This window comes from Stegodyphus dumicola, chromosome 4 (assembly GCF_044657685.1).
Source record: "Stegodyphus dumicola isolate Sdum_Otavi_A_Nest chromosome 4, ASM4465768v1".
Lineage (NCBI taxonomy): Eukaryota > Metazoa > Arthropoda > Arachnida > Araneae > Eresidae > Stegodyphus > Stegodyphus dumicola.
Window position 1 is genome coordinate 63,928,321 of NC_140771.1, and position 24,950 is coordinate 63,953,270.

At 29.4% G+C, this 24,950-nt stretch overlaps 1 protein-coding gene across 1 annotated transcript in view; it reads left to right on the forward strand.

Moving 5' to 3' along the window:
* Positions 1-23,543, forward strand: part of LOC118196064 (DENN domain-containing protein 11-like) — a 50,866-nt gene extending 27,323 nt beyond the window's left edge. Inside the window, exons 5-9 of the mRNA XM_085815027.1 lie at positions 6,199-6,337; positions 6,446-6,571; positions 9,604-9,754; positions 10,564-10,629; positions 12,130-23,543. Coding sequence (XP_085671153.1) covers positions 6,199-6,337; positions 6,446-6,571; positions 9,604-9,754; positions 10,564-10,629; positions 12,130-12,328 — 681 coding nt within the window. The 3' untranslated portion in view covers positions 12,329-23,543. The remainder of the gene's footprint in view (positions 1-6,198; positions 6,338-6,445; positions 6,572-9,603; positions 9,755-10,563; positions 10,630-12,129) is intronic.
* Positions 23,544-24,950: the final 1,407 nt, after the last annotated feature.

A 24,950-nucleotide genomic window follows, 5' to 3' on the forward strand; every position in this document is an offset into this window, starting at 1 on the left:
TAGCTTTAACAGAATATAAATGTGTGTTAATTACACTGCAATTAATTTTTAAATGTGTTTTTAAATCAACAAGTTTTTTGTTCCTTAAATCAGGTAATAAATCAAAATAATGCAAGAAATCAGATCCAATAATATTTGTCGATACTTTACACACATAAAAAGTAAAATTACGACAAAGTCCAAGGTCAATACTTAATGCTTTTTGTCCATAAACTGGAATAGGGGTACCATTTGCTGCAGAAAACGTCATGATAGGTGTTTGGCGTGCTTCCTGTCTTGTTGCTGAAAGAAGACTGACGTCTGAGCCAGTGTCGCACAAAAATATTCTATTTGATTTCCTGTCTCTAATGAAAAGGCGACGAGACTCAGAGGGTAAAGCGCATGTTGCCACTACACTTTCCCTGGCACATTTCCCTGGAATGTACATGGTGGAACACACTTTTTAGCTTTATCGCTAAATTTATGATGATACCAACAATAGGAACAGTTCGAAGCAGCTTTAGCTGAAGGGCTTCGTTTCCTGTTATACAGTCAAAAGTCGTTAATTCGGACACCCATAATCTGGAATGATCTATAATCCGGACCTCAAAGCTACAAACTTTCTGCGCATGCGTTGCGTTCACGCATGCGCACAGGCTTTTACGAGTGCGCATAAGACCTTTATGGCTGCGAATATGTTTGTGCGCATGCGCGTGTAATGTGTAACGGAGGTAAGCTAAAATTATCTAATTCAGTTAATGTTGCAGATTGCGTTGTTCCTTAATCTTCGAATTGGATCCGGCTTATTATTTTTTGCAGACTGTTAGAGCAATTTCATAAAAGTAAGCTTGAACTTTCGATTATGTCAAATAGAATTTCCGATATATATTTACTAATATGTAATTTGTATCTACAAAGCGAAAGTATGTTTTGAAATCCGAAATCTGTTTATCAATTTCACCCGCGGATTGGAAGTTGATCTGTCAGCACTATCCTTATCTTCAGAGCAGATGTTTTTATTTTATTTGGCTTATAATTCCTTACTAAGTGTAGTATTTCATCTCCGGTCTTTGATATGATTTAAATCAAGTTCCTCGTCATTATAATTCGCTTCCGATAGTGAAGAAAGTGACCCAGAGGTTATTGAAAACGAAAACATTTCGATTGACAAATTAGTCGGTATTCTCAACACAGCAATTATAGGACTTGAACAGCGGAACTTTGTAACTAAACAAGAAATTATGTCTGTTTAATAGAATTAAAGAGGAAGTATTATCACATGAAACGAAGCAACTTACATTGAAAGAAATGTGTAATAAAGTAAACAAAGAAATATTAAGCTTTTTCTGTTTGTAAATTTTGATACCCTTTAGATCATAATTGTTCTTTATTTCATAAATTACGGTTTCATATTTTTAATTTTGTAATTTCTGCATGCCATCTTACCAGATTTAAACTGATGATCTATAATCCGGAAAAATCGATAATCCAGAATCACCGAAGTCCCGACGAGTCCGGATTAACGACTTTTGACTGTAGTGATTTTTGGAAGTACTGCATGATCGTCGTAGAGACAAAACCTCGCTATGCAATTTGCACATTTCCTCTATCAGGGAATCCAATTTAGAATTCTCAGAGACATTGAGAGGTACACAAGAAGAAACTTCGCTTACCTGAGCGGGTGTAACTTCCAATATTCTATCCGCGATACTGGCAGCTTTCGATTAATCGAGTGGCTCAACCGACGCTAGAATAGACAGAACATTTGGCGGCATCTTGTGCATGAATAATTCCAGCAACAAAGAGTCAGGCACGTTGTACTTTTCAACCATCCTAGTCATTACTCGCAGAAGTTCTGATGGCTATCTATCTCCAAGTTGCTCGCCGGTGAGTAATTTCCTTATTTCACTCGTACTGCTTTCACCACAGCGTTCCGTAATAGCAGCTTTGAGGTCTTCGTAAGAAGAATCTGTATGTTCCTGGAAAATGATATCTCTAACCAACGCAGCAATTTCCGGTGGCAAATGAGTGACGCAGTAGTTAAATTTCGTCTTTGAATCCGTGATAGGCTTGGGTGCGGTTAAAGCAAAAGTTGCTTCACACATAGCAAACCACAATATCGGGTCAATCAGATTGTAAATTGGAATCTTCACAGCTGCTTTTTCCTACATGTCAGCGGCTGAAGGGAAAAAACACAAAAGTTCTGGAACCAAGCTCTTGAACGAACAACCAGTATAAGCTTCATGCGAGTAGCCGGATCGCCATTTTATGGTGGCATGGTGGTGTTGTGCTTTGTGTATATCCTTGAATTGACATGACTCAATTTACTTAAATGTAACCTTTATTCACACACAGCATAACTTTAAACACAACTGAAATAACATGACGAAATAACAAAACCACTAAACTAAAATTCAAAATATCCTATGCTGCAGCTAAGGACAAAGTGAGTGAGTTCACTGCCGCGCTAGCAGTTTTTACATAAACCACATGACGTGGATTGGCTGCGCACGCAGTCGAACGTTAGATTGCCACAACATTTACATCTAACAAAATCTGTTTTTAGCATATAGAAAGAAGTTTTTGTTAAATTTTTCCTCGTCAACATTTCTTAGCATATTTAACTTAAAAATCTAATCATCGCAAAGCGTAATGTCAACATAAAAGGTTACCATACTGTTTGTTATTCAGTTACTAATATATATAAGAAAATTGTTTAGGCATTGCTGCATGAGTCATGACTCAAATTGTCATGTGTAGGATAAACATGTGAGGATGAAAGCCAAATATAATAAATAATGATTCGCTAGGTTGGCATCAGGGTTATAAAATATTAGTAAGTGTTAAATCAATGATGTTTCTGTGCAGAATGTATCTGTTTGAGATGTATGCAACACAGATATGCAGCTAAGGAGTTTACTTATTGATCTTACAGATCTATGCTAAAAGGATTGTTTCTTCAATAACATGGAATTTTTAGTGCTGAAGTGAAATTAAGAATCGGAACTCTCCACATTTTATTTTTTTCGGCTGGGACCGAATGTGCATGCATAAAGCATACAAAAAAAGAAGGTGGTGGCTTTGAGGTCCGGATTTTAGATCATTCAAGATATTGGATCTCAGGCTTTGTGTATACACAAAAGTATATATACACACACATATATATATTTATTTGTTTACAATATAGTACTTATTTGCACTGTGTAATAGTTTCCTGGACAAATACAGTACAAAGTCTTTAATCCGGACTCGTCGGGACTTCGGCAATTCCGGATTAGGGATTTTTCCGGATTATAGATCAATTTAAATCTGATAAGATGGTATGCAGAAATTATAAAATTAAAAATATGAAACCGTAATTTATGAAATAAAGAGCAATTATGATCTAAAGGGTATCAAAATTTACAAAAAAAAAAAAGAAAAGAAAAGAAAAAAAGAAAAAGAAAAAAGAAAAAAAAAAAGCATAATATTTATTTGTTTACTTTATTAAACATTTCTTTCAATGTAAGTTATTTAAGTTGCTTCATTTTATATGCTAATACTTTCTCTCTAATTCTATAAACAGACATAATTTCTTGTTCAGTTACAAAATTCCGCTGCTCAAGTCCTGTAATTGCTGTGCCGAGAATACCGACTAACTTGTCAATCGAAATTTTTTCATTTTCACTAATTTCTCTGTCACTTTCTTCATGCCTTTATCCATTTTTTGCAGCAATTCCACTTTTTGTTTGATGGCCATCGAAACATGCCTTCCCTTTGTAGATCCTTTCGCAGCCCCAGAATTGGAAACTCTTTTTGACATGATCAAAAGTTCAAGCTTACTTTTTATAAAATTGCTCCAACAGTCTGCAAAAAATAATAAGCTGGATCCATTTAGAAGATTAAGGAACAATGCAATCTGCAACATTAACTGAAATAGATAATTAGATAATTTTAGCCTAGCTTATATTGTCCGTTATATATTAAACGCGCATGCATAAATGGTACGCATGCACAGAAAGTTTGTAGCTTTGAGGTCCGGAATGTAGATCATTCCGGGACGTCTGGATTAAAGACTTTGTACTGTATTTTTCTTGTCCATGTAAAATCATAGATCAAGATTCTATAGCATTCTGCATGTCTTATTAAGTTCTTTAATTAAAAACATGTCTAATTTGGTCTTTAAGTGACAATCATAATTTTATTTTTATTTAAGAAATATAACATTTATATATACTTGGGAGTTTTAATTTTATGTTATAATATCTGTAGTTAAAGTAATTTAAATATTATCAAATATAGCTATGTTTTTAATTTACAGTACAAAGTCTTTAATCCAGACCTCAAAGCTACAAACTTTCTGCGCATGCGTAATGCTTACGCATGCGCATATGTGTTTACATATGCACATATATGCGCATAATATGTTTATGCATACGCGTTTAATGTATAATGGGCAGTATAGGCTAGGCTAAAATTATTTAATTATCTATTTCAGTTAATGTTGCAGATTGCGTTGTTCCTTAATCTTCTAATTGGATCCGGATTATTATTTTTTGCAGTCTGAGCAATTTTATAAAAAGTAAGCTTGAACTTTTGATTATGTCAAAAAGAGTTTCCGATTCTGGAGCTGCGAAAGGCTCTACAAAGGGAAAGCATGTTTCGATGTCCATCAAACAAAAAGTGGAATTGCTGCAAAAAATGGATAAAGGCATGAAGAAAGTGATAGAGAGGTTAGTGAAAACGAAAAAATTTCGATTGACAAGTCAGTCGGTATTCTCGGCACAGCAATTACAGGACTTGAACAGCAGAACTTTTTAACTGAACAAGAAATTATGTCTGTTTATAGAATTAAAGAGAAAGTATTAGTACATAAAATGAAGCAACTTAAACAACTTACATTGAAAGAAATGTTTAATAAATTAAACAAATAAATATTAAGGTTTTTTTTTGTAAATTTTGATACCCTTTAGATCATAATTGCTCTTTATTTCATAAATTATGGTTTCATATTTTTAATTTTATAATTTCTGCATGCTATTTTACCAGATTTAAATTGATGATCTATAATTCGTAAAAACCCTTAATCCGGAATCGCCGAAGTCCGGATGAGGTCTGGATTAAAGACTTTGTACTGTATATATTCCTGTATTTATGAAATATTATTCAAGGTTTAAAAAAAAAAAAAAAAAAAAAAAAAAAAAAAAAAGAGGCTGGTCTAGTAAATCACTTTACTTATAGAATCAGTTCTCCGTGGCATGATTACCTTCAAAGTAGTTCCCTTCAGCATTCACACGTTTCTGCATTCGGTACTGCCATTGCTGGTAACAGTTCTGGAACGAGGTTTTTGGAAGGCCCATCTGGAGATTCTTTGTTTTTGTCTGAACCTCTTCAGCTGAGGTAAAATGGGTGGTTCCCTTTAAGTAAGATTTAACTTCAGGATATAAAAAAAAGTCACATGGAGCCAAATCAGATGAATAAGGAGGTTGCCCCATCACGGTAATATTTTTACTGGTTAGAAACTGCTTGACAGATAGGGCCGCATTAGTGGGTGCATTGTCCTGGTGCAACAGCCATCCATTACTCCACAACTGTGGCCTTTTCTTTTTCCCCTAATTTTTTAAGAGGTCCTTTTAGTACTTCAATGTAGGAGTGTTGACTAACAGTCTGACCACTGGGGGAGGGCGCCCGGCACGTTCATTATCTTCCACACTGTCCCTTCCTCCTAAAAACCACTTATGTCATTCAAAAACACGTGCATGAGATAGTTTCATCTCCGTAAGCCTCGGTTAGCATTTGAAATGTTTCCTCTGTGGTTGATTTCTTACGTTTCACAAGAAACTTTATGTTGATTCACTTTTCGGTTTTTACATTAGACATTTTTCCGGCAGAATGCAGTTGCACATTTTCGCTCAATGACACAGTACTCCCTGCTGGCCTGGTCGATTAAGTCAAAACTAACCGCATTAATAGAGGAAGTGTGTCGCATGACATCACCAAAATAGTTGTTGCCAACTCCACTCTGTTTTTAAGCTACACACTTAGTCTCGTTTATTTGAGTCACACCTCATATCTATTTTGTTTTACTTTTGAGCATTGTGAATAATAATCAGAATTACGCATTTCTTTTAACTCATTGCAAACAAGTTGTCTAGATGCAAATATATTTTTATTTATCGTATTCATTCTTACAAATATGTGCATATAAGAATAAATTCATTTATTATACCTTAATTTCAGATAACTCATCCTGCTGGCTGTTTTACCCAATTCATGCATTTTTTTGGTGAAAGGATATTTGTTCTGTGGAAATTAGCTCTATTAAAGAAACGTATTATATTTTTTTCACCTCCACCAATTGGTGTAGTCTGTTACAGGGGTAAGTACTCAAACAACTTTTCTATTATTATCGTAAACTGTCTGCAAGAATATTCTTAATAAGAGAAGATGTACCATATATTAATCTTTTTTTTTTTTTTTTTTTTAGTGTATTGTACTATATCTCTTACTGCACATCGTATGTCTGAAATTGGGCAGTGGTCTGCACAGCCATTCTTTTATGTTAATATTGCAGATATGGATACTTTAGGATCAGAAAAAGTCTATGTAGCCTGTGAGTAGTTAATGTCAATATGTTGTGAAATTTATGTGTTTTCAGAATTTTTTTATTTCTGTGCAATATTCTATACATATATTTTTTTATATATAATAGTAATATTCTGTGTAATATAAACAGATATTTTTGTTATTATTTTTATGATTTATTCATGGTATTTGTATTTTTAGTGGGAGGTTTTATTTATTCGTGAACTGCAATTTTTAGTATTCCTCATATTCTTTAAACAGATAACATTTGTTTGCTACTTGAAATCAACATACTGCCACTACATTATTTTTAACTTATAATCAATTGCATATGAAATTCATGTATGATAATAATTTGCTTTCTCATATGGCTTCCATTTAAAAGGTGTTTTTAAAATATACTAATTATTTTCACTAACTTAACTAATTTCTTTAAATGTGCTAACGAAAGGTTAAGAAGAGGAATGAAAGTCTGCAGATTCTATGAATACAACATGCAGCATTTTTGAATTAGAGTTATTAGGGATTGTGAAGATATTGCTTGTTAAATTAGCATACATAGAATTTCAAATATTTTTTCATTCCTAATACTTGAAAGAATTATTGGCATGCATTCTATGTATGCAATTATTAGCATACATAGAATTTCAAATATTTTTTCATTCCTAATACTTGAAAGAATTATTGGCATGCTTTCAGAATATTTTAATCTTATTCCGTTTCTTATAAATGCCAGTACATTGCCATTTAAATAATACTTAAATGCAAAAAAAAATTTTTTAGTTTTAATTTATCACTTGGATATTAAAAACCTGGTATTTGTGAATGAAAGAATTTGAACCTGGGTAAAAAAAGATATTATAATTTTTAAGAAGAAATTTGTCCTATAATTTAATATTAACTGTTTTTAAAAGCTTTTCAATAAGCTGTAAGCTTTTAAAAATAATTAAAAGCAAATAGCTTTAAAAAATAGTGTTAATATAGATGATATCTAGAGATACGTAATTTTTGCATCGAAGAAGTGGAAATTTTACATAAATGAAAAGTCAGGAATGGAAATTTCTCATTTATTGATCCGTAGAATAAATTAATTAATTTAAAAAAAATGAAAATCTGTTTATGCAATCAGATAAACTATTGGACTAATATGGAAAAATAAATTAATCATCTTCTTCATCAGTCATTACAGCTTCTGACTTCTCTTTTAGTTTTTTTATTGCTTCTTTCTTAGTGAAATGGTATTTACTTACAACTCAAAGTATATACCACTTTGCGGTAGGAATCTCCTGAAGGAAGCTTATCTGAAACAGTTTCATATCTTATTAAATAATTATCGACAGGTGAGTGTTCCGTTTGATATAGCAGAATATTGGCTTTTTAACAAATTTTCTCCATATCCTGAACAAACTCTTCTTTTTCCAATCTTGCATTATTTTGCACTCGAAAACACCTACTGTTGTAGTCTCTAGTCTGCTACTTAATTCTCTGCTCATCTAGGTGGGTATATATTTCTTCTTTAAATGAGTACATTAGTTTTATGTTTTGTTTAGGGTATTCCTTTCTGGTCTTCTGCATAAAGATTGCCAAATGATGTGTGTGTCACTTAAAAAGAAACCCTCTTATGCAAACTTCTTTGTTCTGTCAATTATTTCCTCTTTATGGTGACCTATATTGATAAAAATTTATGATCACTAAGTTGAACTATGTGCTTAGAAAAGAAAATGAAAGAAACATGGGCTTATTCGTTAGTTTATGACATGATTAGAATTTGGCAAGCTTTAGGCATGACAAACCAGTTTGTGACACAGTGGAATCAGCCGTCTGATGTAAATGAGTGAGTACGAAAGGGACACAAACTCTGAACAGATGTGAATGTCCAACAAGTCCCTAAACACCAAATATCATGCAAATTAAAGGAATTATTGCTGAATATCTCTTGTTCACCAATTTTTATTAAAAAAGTTCCTAAATAATATTTTCCATTTAATTGCTAATAGTAATAAATTCTGTGTATATTCACATCTGTTTCATGAGTATGAAAATTATCTATCCCTGTTGATAAGCTATGTAAGTATAGATAATGAGAATATTTTTGTCCTTACTTTATAAAAGGGCTTGCATCATATATTTTTGATAATTTCCAAGGTCCTTTCTCTAATTTCTCTTTCTTGCTTATTATTATTGAATGTGCTTATATTACTTATATAATATATATATAAACCAGAATTTGTTTAGGCATTCTAAAATTCTTTTTGTCCTTTAGAAGTTATCACTAATTTGATTCTGATATAAATAAATTCTCTGTAAGTATATGAATTATAATTAAAGTACTTAGAAAAAAATCTGAAGTGCTTTGTTAAATATTGCTAGAACAAATTGCATGAAAATGGGTTATAATTTTATTTTATTGAAATTAGGGATAGGAACAGATAACTTTTCAATAATGAAATGTGTTTGTTATAATAATTTAAATATGTATATCTTATATATATGAGTGGAGGAAAATTACATGAATTTAGGGCTTTTATTTTAAAAAAGATTTATAAATTTACATTATTTCTCTTCCAACAAGTAAAACATACTTATTTTGATAAATAATACATAACATAAGGAAATAGTATTTACTTACAGCTTAAATATATCTTTATAGTCTACTATGTTTTCCTCAATTTTATGTTTTACATATTGTTTAGAATGGACTGCTTGAGTCAGCAAATCTTAAAGGAGGACTATCATTCCAATATAGAATAAAAAAAGGAAAATGCAAAAAAAAAAAAAATGTGTTTAGACCTTTACAAATGAGTCAAGCACCTCATATTTTAAAGAAATTAAAATAAACATAAATTATATTATTTTAAGAAATTAAAGAGTTTACTGATTTAATATCTAAACTGTCAGTCTTATGCAGAAAGGTATAATGAATGTGACAAAATATGTATCAGTTATATAGTTTTTTATTTCTTAATGCAGGTTTGTAAATAAGATTATGTAGATAGTGCTATTTCATTAAAGACTATATGAGAAAACTTTAGTTGGTAATGTTTTTTAATTTGTACTTAGGTACAACAGAGAAGATATTTCAGTCAAAAACTTCATTATATGATTTATATGTGGACAATCAGAATTTTGTTAGTGAGATCCCAATGATTCAAAAATTAATGGGCACCAGTTTTGCTGACAGAACGAAATATGAACAGTTATGCAAGCTTCAGTGAGTATATTAAATTTCAAAGTAAATTAGACAGGCTGCTTTGCCTTTGTACATAATTTTTGAAATTTTTAATTAATACTTAAAGGCATTTTAATTCCTTAGGAATAGCTAAAAATGTAATAAATGGGGGGGGTATTAAGGTCTCATTCTATGTATTTTTATTTAACTAAAATTTGTAATGAGTCATTAAAACGTTTATCTTTTGTAAAATAATTTTAAAATCATTAAATTCACTAAATGGATTTAAATATTAAAATTATGCAATATTATTAAAATATAAAATAATTACAACGAATATTAAAATAATTAAATGAATGTTGCATTCAAATTAAGGAAGAAGGAAAAGGTAACTTTTTTATAATACCAAATTATTTATATTTCGAACATTTCAGTTTGAATTGAATTTTTACTTCTAAAATCGATAATATGGGAAAAGTAACTTCATAAAACCAGAGTTATCTTTTTTATTTTAAATATATAATTAGTATTTTACATGTAAAATTAATAAAAAAAGAAAATTAGAAAATTGTAAAAAAAAGAAAGTGTCATTATATGACATCAAGTTATGTTTATATTTAAATGCTTAAATTCAAAATTTTTTTATGTTGAAAATATTTTTAACAATTATATTTCTAAGTTATACCAAAATTTTTGAAGTATTTTAAATTTATAAATGAGATCATATTTGAAACTGGATTTCAAATTTTACTGCAATAAAAATTATTTTTCTTTTCCAAAGTTGAAGATGTAATAGTAATAGTAGAAGTAAATAACAGATTTCTGTCATTAATTTTATACTTTTACTTCAGGTCTCAAGTAAGTACCCAGCAAAATGATGATCTTAATACAGAAAATGATGAAACATGGTTTATGAGGTTAGTGTTTTGTATTGTACTTGTTAAAGTTTTAAATTTTGAGAAAGTTTTTCAAATGATCTTAAGATTCACTGAATCTTTGTAAAATCATTCTTTGGGACATTGTGTCATTTCTGCTGCTTTATGTATCCAAATGGTGCAGTTTTCTTTTTCTCTTTTTTGCTGGGGGGGGGGACTGTTGTTAACTGTCATGGACATCATTTTGTAAAAATGGATGTGTTTTATCAGATATAAATTCATTTTGATGTACTTATTTTTCAGTATATATTTTATATGAAGTCTATATTATGTTGCACCATAAAATTTACAATAATTAAATACCAGTTCTCATTTTTCTGAGTTTTTATTATTCTAGGATTAACAGCTTGACTGCCCAACATGAGATAACTTGTATTAGCGCTCTTCGACAGGACGTCCAATACAAATTATCTCATAGTTTCCTGACATGCCACTTTTGCGCTGTTACGAATTACTTACTTAGTGCTTGTTTTAGCTGTACTGAGGCAACAAATCAAAGTATGTCTGTACGAATCAACTCGTAGTGGGCATCTGCGATGAGCTTTGTCTAAAAAAAGCCGACTACGAGATAATTCATAGGACCCTTTCTTCTTTTAAAAAAAAAAAAAAAAAATCCTGTAAACTTTTTAATGATTGTTATGAATCATAATTAGTATTTTTAATAATATAATATGGTTAAATCGATTTAGCTTCTCGGACCGGAATCCGAAAAGTGCTGTGGTAGTCAACGGGTTAAATGAATGATAGAATTATACTATAAAGCATTTGTCCATGTTCTGAATGATTTTGTTTTTATAGTCTCTGAAATATTGGTAATTTTCAGAGTTAATTGCCATCAGAATTTGCCGAATGTTTTTTCTGTGTAAAACAAGTTTAAAATCACTAAGAAAATGTAAGTTTAACTGAATTGAAGCAAAAACATCAAAGAGAATTTTTTTAAAAAATTATCTGGTATTGTCATTTTGTCAACTCCTCCTCTGCATTTTGTATTTTTTTCTTTTGTTTTTTTAAAATGAAGAGCAATGCATAAGATACAAGACTACAATAATCAGTTATTTGTCTGTTTTCTACAAAATATCTTAAAAGATGTTTTGAAAAAAGTAAATAACCATATTATGCTTCCCTATGATCAGTTACTTCTTGATTTTATGAAAGAGCTGTTTTTAGAAGTTATTAAAGTTTTCTATATCTAAATATTTTTCATTTATTTTTTATACTGTAATATTTTTGGAAATGTTAAAGAATTATTTTTGATAAATACCATATTTTTTTAGAAAAGCAAAATTCAATGCAACAATTTTTCACTTAACTAAAAATTTTAATATTTACTGGTAGATTATTATTTTATGTAGGTAACATGTTCTTGTAGAGAATTGTATAATTTTAAAATTATTTTTTTATTTTCTTTTAAATTAGAATATAAGAGTATATTTATACTGAGTTGATTTTCACCAGTTTTTGTTTTTGTTTCACCAATTTCAGGTATTTTATGTCTTTAAATGAGCATTTGTTCAGCACATTACTGAGTGTATCTCGAACCCAAGATAAACAGTGGACTATAGAGCATATGCATTCCATTGGCCTGGATCCCGTAAATGATCGAACATTTATAATGGAATTAGCTGATACTTATGGTATTGATATTGTACCTGCTGCTGACACTTTGTGTTGCACGCCTTAATGCTTGATGGTCATATAAAACTTATATCTCTTAAAACTATTATTCCAAATGTCTAATGTTTATGAGATACCATTAGTGTTGTGTTAAAATACTTACTACTATTTGTGCAATAGATTGTTTCTTTTTATTATCAAAATTACATTAATTAGTGAATAACAATTGAATTCTTGCCATTAGCCTTCTAAAATAATATTCACACACCCACATATTTGTTGAAAGCTATATGCTTTGCATCAGAAGTTAAAAATTTAACTTTTATGTTTGAGTTTATTTATAAAATTTTTACTTTCGTTAGTGAATGTACAGAAATTTATATAAAATTTATTTTTATGTGCAGTCTCTTGTTCTTAAATTATATTTTGAAAATCTGTTGAAAGATATAAACTTACTCTCATGTATAGTATAAGGTAAGAGCATAATCTCTATATTATATGCTTTGTGAATGAAATTATATTTTTTTAAATTTACTTTGATAAGTTCATCTTCATAAGAACATTTTAAATAATTGAATGATTTTCAGCAGATATGTATTTGCATGTTGATAATTCCAAATTTATTTCCAAATCTGCAGTTTAGCAAAGGTACTGATAGTTTTGAATGATTAATCGTGAATATATATCTGATGTATCTTATAAAAAGAAAATAAGGTTTTGCTTTTATATCCTGAATCATTGATCAAATGCATCGTATTTTTAATATAAAAATCATCATAATTCTTAACAGGTCATAAAAGTAATAGCATATGCAGTTAAAAATTCTGCTGTGATAGTTATTGGTTATAATTTCAACCTGTTTTATTGATTTTGCTATTGTTGTCTCTATGGATCTTTTGTTTTAAAGTGATGAAGCTTTCTTGTTTTAACTTTATATAATTTTTCTTCTTTAAGTCGTAATTGTAAATATATTAATCTTAATTGTATAAAAGTATTTAAAGTAATTTGGAAATATTACATTTTAAACATATTTGTTGCTATATTCCTTTTGGAAAATGTAATTTTTTTTTTTAAATTACAGTCTTATAGTTAAATTAATGTTAATTATATACTTTGTATTTAAGACACAATAACACGCCGAATAAATACTAATTCAGAAGTCAAACAACAAAAATCAGCGTTATACCTACAAAATTTTCACAGGACTAGTTTCGATGGTTCGGTAAAACCATCGAAACTAGTCCTGTGAAAATTTTGTAGGTATAACGCTGTTTTTGTTGTTTGACTTCTGAATTAGTACTTTGTATTTATTAAAATTCTAGATATATGCTAATGTATACCATAAAGAATTATAAAGGTGATATGTATAGTTGTTTAACTGAGGTTGTTTTATATTGTGTTCCGTAAAGTGCCAGAGATGTAATGCATAACTAAAATTAGGATTGGACTCCCCCCCCCCCCGAGCTAAAAAAATCTCATTTTTTTTTCCCTTTCCCCCTATTCTTATGTATTAACTTACAAAAAAAACAGCAATGAAATAATAAAAAGGGAGAAAAGGTCGTTTTAATTCAGTTGGTATTAATTTTATATTATTTGTAGTATGACTTTTATTCAGTTTAGTGTTTATTAGAAGGTTAAAATATTGTATAACATCTGTAATTGATATATTTAAAAATATTTGGTACTTAAGTTATGATTTATTTTTAAACATAAAATTATTTGTAGGATGTGTACTTCTATAAATGAAAACAAAGTAAATTTATGAGCTGTGAACTAGTGTTCATTACGTTTAGAAAGGCAAGCTTCAAAAAAATAACTGTGATAAATTGATTTTGTCTATACAGATTTATTTTAGCTAAAAAAGATAGGGATATATATATATATATATATATATACTGAAAGATTAGTCTTTTCTTATTTCTACGATATTAATCTGTAATTAATTAATAAGAAATTAATTTTTGCATTGCAGCAAAAAGAATTAAGATAGATAAGTGTTAAATATGTAATTTGCTTGCATGTAAAAAGTATATGATTTTAATTTATTCGATTTTTTTTTTTTTTTTTTTTTTTTTTTTTTTGTTATCCTCAATATTAAAAATGATTACATGATTTTTAAAGAAGGAAAGCATTTTACTTATGATTTTTATGGTACACTGAAATCATGATGTTTAAGAATATTGCATCTCTCTGTTAAGACAATAAATTGTAGATTGTAAAGTTATTGACACAAGTTTTAAGAAGTCTTAAAAAAAAAAAAAAAAAAGAGGGAGAAGAAGAAGTATCCTCTGATCTTTGAGATGCCTGAGTTAAGCTGAAAATTTAGTGTCATAAAAACATATTTTATTCTTTGTTTTCAAAACAAACTTTTAAATTTTATTTGTATTCTTTTTATTTCAGTTGTGAGTGTTAGAAAAATGTTTTCACAACCATATTCTTTTTATTTATAGTATTTTATATTTTTGAACTACGAGGCGTATTTGGAAACTAAGTACCGTTTTGAAAAAAAAAAAAATAGTAAAGCAATTTTTTCGAATCCAATTTTATTTTTACATGAAAATACATGTCTTAAACTATTTTTCAACATAGTTTCCGCCAATGATCAAACACTTGTCATAGCAGGTGACCAGTTTTTGTATACCATCATCAAAGAAACTTCCCGCCAGTTTCGATAAACACGACTCCACAGCATTTTTCATGTCATCGTCAGATCCAAAGCGCTTGCCACCAAGCTCGCGCTTCATGTGCAGGAACAAGTGATAGTCGGATGGTGCCAAGTCCGGGCTGTACGGCGGGTGATCGAACTGCTCCCAATGAAACTGTCGAATTAATGATTGAGTGACACCAGCAGTATGGGGCCGAGCATTGTCATGGAGCAACACAATTCCTTTACTGAGCATTCCTCTTCGTTTGTTTTGAATGGCACGCCTTAGTTTTGTTAAAGTTCACAGTATCGTGCCGCATTAATGGTTTCACCTCTGGGAAGAAATTCAGTAAGCAAAACGCCTTTCCTATCCCAGAAGACAGTGCACATGATTTTTTGTGATGACATTGTCACTTTGAACTTTTGTTTCGATTCTGGTGTGAAATGACACCCCCAAGTTTCATCACCTGTCACAATTTGGTTTAAAAAGTTTTCTCCCTCGTCACTGTACTGCGTGAGAAATGTCAGGGCACTACCAAGTCACTTTGTTTTGTGAACATCAGTGAGTATTTTTGGAACCCATCGGGAACACAGTTTGCGATAATTCAAGCGGTCAGACACAATTTCAAACAAAACAGTACGTGAAATTTGTGAAAATGCCTCTGAAAGAGTTGTCATTATGAAGCGTCTGTTCTCATGAATTGCTTCATCAACTTTCCTTACCAAATCATCGGTGACAACAGAAGGCCGACCATTCCGAGCCTCGGCGTGGACATTTGTTGGACCTGCATTAAACATTCTTACCCACTTTCTCACCATTCCATCACTTATTGCGTATTCACCGTAAACTTCTGTCACTTGACAATAAATTTCGGCCGGTTTAACATTCCTCGCGTTCAAAAATTTAATCATGGCACGAATCTCACAGTCAGCAGGAGAACTAATTGTCTTAAACATTTTGAATGTGCACAGCAAACTGAAAGCACAACATAGAGCAACCAAAATGGCGACATATGAAAGTCAGTGAACAAGAAAGACTAGTGCGCATGCGCGGGACACCTACCACAATGTCGCGATGGCACTAGAATGAAAAGGTACTTAGTTTCTGAATACGCTATGTACTTAAAATATTTGAAAAATTTAATGTTCTATTTCAATATTATGCTTATTTGTACAAACTAATTATAGTTATTCAAATATTGTTTTATGAGCCATATAAAAAATCAGTAAATAAATTTTTAACCATCTTTTAAAAAATGTGTGGTTGTGCTTCAAGCAAAAACTAGTTGTAATATTCCCTCATTATATGTGGTAATTTAGTCCAGAATTCAAACTATCAGTCATTTTAACAGTGCTGATTAGAGTTGTATTCATTTAGTCATGCTGAAATACCGAGTTTTATATTAAGAATCATTAATATGGAATTGCATTGTATGATTATTTTTATTTTTTGATATTTTATAACTCAGGTATGGAATGTGCTTTCTGTTTCTAGTATGCCATCTTAAACAGTCATCTTACATTCCATTTTGCAGATATTAAAGTCCCATTTTTTATGTGCTGTTCTTTTCTCTAGTCATATTAATGCATTTTTGTATTGTTATTTTACAGCTGTGAAAATATATTTCTGTATATAAGAAAGAGAGACACAATTTTATGTTATTTGTTTTGCAATATTTGTAAATGGTGTAATATCATTTTTCATTTGTATTATTCAATTTTTGCAATGAATATCTACAACAATAAATATGTTGTTATCATTTCTTGCTTTTCACTATTAAATAAGGTTCACAATTTATGTCATTTGTTTAATAATTTTTATGGTATAGTAATTTGAAATTATGTTTTTTTCTTGTGCAGTTTTTAATAATACATGTTCATGAAAAGGATCTGAAAAAATACTTGTGTATAAGTTAAGAATAAAACTAAAATTATATTTCAGAAATCAGTAAAGTGTAATCAATTTATAGTCTAGTAATCATGCTAGCAATCATTGATCTGTAATAACTTTAAACTCCTGATTATCTGGTGACATGTTTATATTATAAATATGCACATGCAATCAAAAAATATAGATAATCCAAAAAATGTCTATGTATACAATATAAAATGAAATTTATAAATAAAAAGGAAAGGTTTTGAAAAGTCATAAGATTAGAGCTAAAGCACTCCTTTCTTCTTCTTTTTTAAAATATATTTTGCATGTGTTTCTTCAATATGGAAACTGTATGGGATAGAATTTTATTAAAATAATAACAGGTTTTGCATTTTTTTTATTTTTGTTTTGAAAAAAAATTATGTGTATATTTTACTTTTCATTTTATGTGTATGTCTGCAAACTGCTGATATTATTGACACTGTGGCAAAGTGGCTGATATTGCTTAAATGATGATGTCATAATTAATGATATCATTATTAATAATATTATTATGGTATCATAATTAATGATATCATTATTAATAATATTATTATGGTATCATAATTAATGATATCATTATTAATAATATTATTATGGTATCATAATTAATGGTATCATTATTAATAATATTATTATGGTATCATAATTAATGTGTAACATTAAATTGAAACTTATTTTGTTGACTTGCTTCTATATGCCTGTTCATATTTGCTCTTTCACCTTCATTTCCTTTTTCCTGCTGTTTCATTTTAAATTTTTATATCCAGCGTAGGCTGATAAATATCTGCTTTAGTCCAACTTATTTACATCCTAACACAAGTTAATTGTTATTCCATTATTTGTAGCTTAAATTTCTAAAATCTTATTTGCAAGTAGCAATTTACCTCTTGCTATTATAGATCTTCATCAGCAAAACATACTTTCCATGTAACATCAAGGATATTCTTTTGCCAGTGCCCTCAGAAATTCATTAGCATTTAAGACTTCAACATCATTCTAAACCTTAGCAGTGAGATTCACTATTTCAAAAATCGTGACTATCATCCAAAACATCCGAAGGTTGTTTTCTTCTTCAAAATATCAGTATCAAAGAGATATTTTCTCTTTTGAAGGCAGCATATGGATGTAAAATTTACAAATGAGTAATCAAGTATTCAGTGTATATTCTCACATACTGACCAGTTTCCTTCCTTGGTGTAATTAATTTTTAATCAAGAATTTTTCTTTTTAATTCTTGTGAATTTTCTTTAAAATGTGTGTTTTATATGTTAAGATAGTAAATTATATGAAAGCTATAATATAGTGCACAAGAAGAAAATATTATAGGAAAATATTTTTTAAGCAAGAAATTGTGCTTTTCTTTTTTCCGTGTAATTTAAAAAAGTACCAGTAAAATGGTAATGTGAGCATTTAATGAGATATATTTTAAGTAGCTTTAAATATATCTCACTTTTTAAGCAGCTTTCATTGAATGTTTATATATTGTGACAAAAGCTAGCATAAAATGAATGCTGTAGTTGTAAAAGAATGAATGAATATTATGTTGCTAAATTTAGGATATTTTTTAAAATATTTATTTGAATGTGCTCTAAGACTTTTAGCTGTTAAAAAACTTTAATATCTCGTATTAATTTTCCTGCAAAACAACATCTGTTTTTATATATCATTTGTATAATGAAATAATCTATAGAAACAAAATGATGATATAAATAATAAAATGTGTAAAAAATAAAAATTTAAGGCACTATCAAATGAATTCTTTTGTGTGTGTTATTAATAACCAGTGTTTAAAAACTTTTGAACTTTGTGTAGACTTTGAATATGATTTTTCAATTTATGTTTAAAAAACCACACGAGAATTTGCACTTTGTCATAAGATAAATGTTATTATGTATTATATTTCTTTAACATTTAACACATTTCATTTATTTTACTAGTCAGTCAGTGAAACTTAGCATGAAACATTAAAGTAGACTAATATAACGTTTTGTGCATTTATAATTCCAAAAATTTCAGTTCTAAAAAAATAGCACAAGTTACAGATAAAATTGTTATTGTTTCCATACACTTTTGTAAGTTGTTGGATTTTGTGTAGCATGTCAGTGGATAAAGAAAAATCTGCAGAGTATCAATTCTTGAAACCACTATGTATATGTGTTCATTAAAGGTGATTTATTTTCTTCTTAGTCCCCCTCCCTCATATTTCACTCTTTTCTCGAATTGAAACTTTGAATTCATTTGTAGTCTCTAAAATTAAGATTTCCCCTTCTTTCTGGACTTGTAGTTCACTAAATAAGACTTTGGAAAGTTTTTTTTTTTTTTTTTTTTTTTATATCCCATTTCATATTTGATAATAAATGCAGAAAAAGTTGATCATTTAGTGCAACTATTGCAGTTTATTGGTTTATATTCTGGTTTTGTTGCTAGGTTTATATTCTGGTTTCTGTTGCATAATTAAAATTGGTGTAAATGAAAATTATCTTTTATGACATTCATTAGGAAATCACAATACATTTTGGGTACCTAAACATTGAAGAGTATCATAATAGCGTTACATTTAAACTGTGAAATATTGTGCTTTTTCTTTTGTGTGATTGATGTGTACAGTCGTATCTGCTGTCACATATTTCTTGGTTTCATGTTTGTCAGTTATATAGTTAAAAAAAGATATTGCATTATATCGTAGCTCAGCAATCTGTACCTCGTATTTGGCATCTAAATATTTTCTCAAGTGAAGTAAATACCTTTGGTGATATATTTATGAAGAAATTGAATTTCCAGATCTAAAACCATGAAATTATTGTTAGATTATTTATTGAATAAATAAGATTAGATAAAGTTGCAGTTTATATGGTATTAAAGTTTACAGTTACATGAATTGAAATTTTCCTTTATTAAGGAATATAACTTTGGCTGGGCTACCCTGATGGTATAATGGTTAGGGAAGCCTACTGCAGTACCGAAGGTTCCGGGTTCAAATACAGATGGCGGGTTCAAATCCAGCCATGAATGTTTGTAAATCTATAGTGTCTTTGCACCATAGGGGCTAAATATCTGGCAAGCCGGAAAGTCCTTTCAGAGGTTGGTGGTAGGCGAAGAAGGGGGGATATCCTCAGACCCATTCTTCCGGGATGCTCTTCATTAAGACTGAGGACAGAACTAAGGAAAGTCACACTGTCATCTGTATGGCGCTCGAGGGCAGAACTAAGCAACGTCACACTGTCATCTGTATGGCGCTCAAGGTTCTTGCCAACGACAGGCACAGTCTTGCTCTCCTTATCAGGGTGAATTTCTTGGACTTGTTCTGATGTTGCTGTCAGATAAGTGAGATAAGTCACAATACAATGACTCTGGCTGGTTTTCTGTTTGGTGGCAAAAAATACCAAAGAATTATAAATTGCCATCAGCAAACATAATTTAACACTTATATGTACAAATTTAAATATGTGTAATTTTAAAGGCACAAAATTAAATGCAAAACTATTTTGCTTCATTAGAATAAAATTCAACATTAAATAGAAATTATGGAAATGCTTACATTATACAACATTAAAAAAAAATTTTTTTAAGACATCTTGTAACTTTTCTGTGGGGAGGGGCTTATTAAGCTATATATATATATATACATACAGTCAAAAGTCGTTAATTCGGACACCCATAATTCGGAATGATCTATAATCTGGACCTCAAAGCTAAAAACTCTGCGCATGCGCCGCGTTGACACATGCGCACAGGCGTTTACGCGTGCGCGTAAGACCTCTTACGACTGCGCATTTGCGTGTGCACAAGCGCAGAATACGTTTTCGAGTGCGCGTTTTATGTATAACGGATGGTGTAAGCTAAAATTATCTAATTATCTATTTCAGTTAATGTTGATGATTGTGTTGTTCCTTAATTTTCGAATTGGATCCGGCTTATTATTTTTTGCAGACTGTAAGAGTAAACTTGAACTTTCGATTATGTCAAATAGAATTTCCGATTCTGGAGCTCCCAAAGGATCGTACAAAACGAAAGTATGTTTCGATGTCCATCAAACAAAAAGTGGAATTGCTGCAAAAAATGGATAAAGACATGAAGAATGTGACAGAGAGGTTAGTGAAAACGAAAAAATTTCAATTGACAAGTTAGTCGGTATTCTCGACACAGCAATTAACGGGACTTGAACAGCGGAACTTTGTAAGTGAACAAAAAATTATATCTGTTTCTAGAATTAAAGAGAAAGTATTATCACATAAAACGAAGCAACTTAAACAACTTACATTGAAAGAAATGTTTAATAAAGTAAACAAATAAATATTAAGCTTTTTTTTGTAAATTTTGATACCCTTTAGATCATAATTGTTCTTTATTTCATAAATTACGGTTTCATATTTTTAATTTTAGAATTTCTGCATGCTATCTTACGCGATTTAAACTGATGATCTATAATCCGGAAAAATCGATAATCTGGAATCGCCGAAGTCCCGACGAGTCCGGATTAACGACTTTTGACTGTATAAATATATTAACAAACATGTACATACAATGCATGCATTAGAAACATTTGTTAGTTAAAATAATAATTCAAATGCTTAAAAAAATTATCCCTTAGATATGTTGTTAATCATATGAATTAAATATATTATAAATCATAACATTTAGAGATGTTATTGAAAATTAAAGCTATAAATAATTAAAAAGTAATGTATTGCTTTAAAATCACCTAGTTAGTCAAGCAATGTACTGTTTTAATTTGAAAGCTAATGTTAAGATGTTATGGAACATCAGATAAGGGAGAGTTTTCCAGTCGAACGGAAACTGAAAACATTGTGCCAAGATAAATTTTTGAATTTCTTTGTAAATTTTGCACCAAATTTTACAAAATTTAATATCTATGTATAATTTGAGTCGTAGAATCGAAATATTGGAAAAAATTGGTATGTTATTTTAGAAAAAATCTGATTTTGTGTCAAAATATCTATGTTAGAACAATGTTATATATAAATCTAATATATACCCTAAGTCGGGCTTTCGAGACATGAAAAACACAATTTGAATTTTGTCAATCGGCCCAGTAGAATGAGAGATATAAAACTGTCCCTCTTTTTTTTTGCGCAATGTCCATCTGTAATAAGTATAGAGTGAAAATTTATGTACTCATTTGTAATAATTCTTACACTCAGAATATTTGAATATTTCTTCCTATGTGGATCTGTTTGGAATGAATTAGATTTTTGAAACTTCTTAATCTTTTGCTCATTTTTATATTTTGTAAGTGTACTTTAGTTCATAGTTCTTGAAATTTAATGTACATTAACCAAATTAGTTATGAATGTAGCATTTGCAAAATTAATTTTCATATAATTATTCTTTTATCTTTATCCATAATGCTAAAGCATAAACGGATTACAAAATTGCTTTAGGAATTTTTAATATTCTGGCCCATGCTTAGATGCATTTGAGAAATAAACTATGGAGATTGTGAAAATGAAATATTAAGAAGGTAAATTACGAATATATATTTGCTTTAGGCATTTTTTAATTTTCTTATTGCTTTAATTTGGAAACTTTTTGTATTTTTAACTGGAATAATTTGCTCAGTTGAACAAGGAGCATTATTTTTAAGCATGGGACTTAACAGTTAAGTATAAAAAGGGGGAAAATATTGTTGAAAAATAAAGGTAATTCTGTTTTGTCTCTTTCTTCTTTTATAGCCTAGTTTTAGTTGTATATTTTTCAGCTTTAATTAAAGTATGCAGTTTTAATGTTCTTAAATATTTTAAGCTTTTACAAATCAATATTCTTAAATATTTTAAGCTTTTACTAATCAATATTACCTTTTGTGATTTCGGTAATATGCCTGAAATAATTCTTAATGCTAGATCTGATTATGAAAATAATTAAAATCTGCTATTTTTTCTTTGGTGATAAATGTATAATACTTTTGTCCATAAAACAATGAATATATATTTTCAGTATTGGCATTTTTTCTTTCTAAGGTGTTTCTTTTAGTTGCATGAAAATACTCTTGATATTCAAAATATTTTTTCATCATAACATGTTTGTTTCATTCTATGCTGCTGTTTTTTGCTATATGTATGAAATTTTTCGTATTTCTTTAAACAGCTTGAAGTTTACTTGTATTTTACACCATATTACTGTGATTTTATTACATACAACCTTTCTATAACACTTTTGTATGAAACATGTAAATGTTTTGTTTTATCTAATTATTTAAGTGTATTTAAATACATAATAATATTTTTAAATTCTCTCTTTGTATTTGCTATTGATTTCATCTTTGTAATTTTGTTCTCTATATACATATATACATCAATAAATTATTTCCCTTTCTCTGCCCCCTATATACTGTTAAGAGCCATTATTTGAATTAAGAAAAATTTCTTGTTCATCTATGTGAAAAACATAGGGAGAAATGTGAGTGAAAGCAAATAGTAGAATATCATGGGTAATGGGTGTAAAGTTAAAAAATATCTTGGGTAAGAGATATGAAAGAAATTAAAAATTTACAGAAATGTCACTTTTTAATATTTAAGTTTATTTTTATGTGGAATCCCAAAATTGCTGTATACTTTAAAGAGAGCTTTTGCTTGTATCTATTAAATGATCATATACATGTCTGTTCACTGTTTCTCTATTGTGCATTTTGGAAGTTGAATATGTATTATATTAGATGCTGATGAAAATGAAGGATGTTACAGAATAAAGATTATAGCTACATCTCTTGTTCCATTAGGTGCTAGTTCCATATTTCCAGTTACAAATTAAAATCCAGTTAGAAAAATTAGGTAATGATGAGTTCATATTTATGAAAGTTATTTCTATAAAAATTTGAAATTTAAATTTTTGAATGACTTCTAAAAAAATCAGTTGCCAATAAATAAATAAAGGACAAATTAAACTTTAAAATGATAAAATTAATTAGGTATTGTTATCTATGTTAATAATAGTGTGCAATGAGGAAAATAATTTCCTGCCTCTTGTAACTAAGAATGAGAAAAGTTTTAGATGGCTTGTTTTCAAAGATCATATAAAGATTACAGCATTTGAATTTGAACGAGCATTTTACTAAAATGATTTGTTCCAGGTAATAAAAAGTGGAAATTATGCATATGTTTTTATGCATTCACTTTTTTGCAAGTTTGTGAAAATGTGTAGCTAATAACAATTCTTTGGTGATAATTTTTTAAGTGCATACCTTTATTATTATAGTTTTGTTTCATTAATAAAAAAATATGCAGAGTCCCCCTTTCCATTTATTATATATTTATGTATATACTACTATTAGGGCTACGGAAAAATTGCTGCCTGCATCTTTAGGCTTATATTTTAATTGATGAATGCAATTCAACTGCAATAACATTATCTTAGAAATAAAATTATATTTATGGTACTTTTTTGTGTCTTGCTTAAAGGTATCTTTAAATAATTCAGAAAAATTGTTTCTCGGTATTATTATTCAATATAACCAAATTTGTGGTTAAAAAATAATTCTAAGCTTTTGCAGCATAAATGTGATAATTAAAACTTACCTTTAGTTTCTAGTAAAACTTTGTTTTCAGTGTTTGAAAGGAGTTAAGAATTTTGTCTCTAATTTACCACAGAAACAAAAATTCATATATTACGAGTAGTATTTTTGCTGATTTTGCATTTCAAAAAATGGAAAAAGGAAGAAGTAATATGTCTGCTAGATAACTGTGCTGCAGATCATACTAATCTCATTCTAGAAAACATTAAATTAGTATTCCCTCCTACTAATACAGCTTCTTTCATTCAGCCTTTAGACTAGGCTATTAGAAAATCTAAAGTTACAAATTGCTTTCGAAAATGTGGCTTTTATTTAGGTGTTTCAGAAGTATTGCAAGAAATAACTAACGCTTCGAAAATCAGTGAGGAATGTTCGGTAGAACGTTGCAAATGACAAAAATATTGAAATAACATCTGAAAAAAAGTCTCTACAATATTATAGTATCTATTAAAAGAACTGCAGAAACTGAAACTGGCAGAGAAGGTGATGCGGAAGAAAACGAGGACGTGACAATTTCAATTTAATCTCGAAAAGCATTTCGAATGATAAGAAAAATTCTTAAACCAAAAGTTAGAAAGTAGAAAAGTTACCAACAGTTT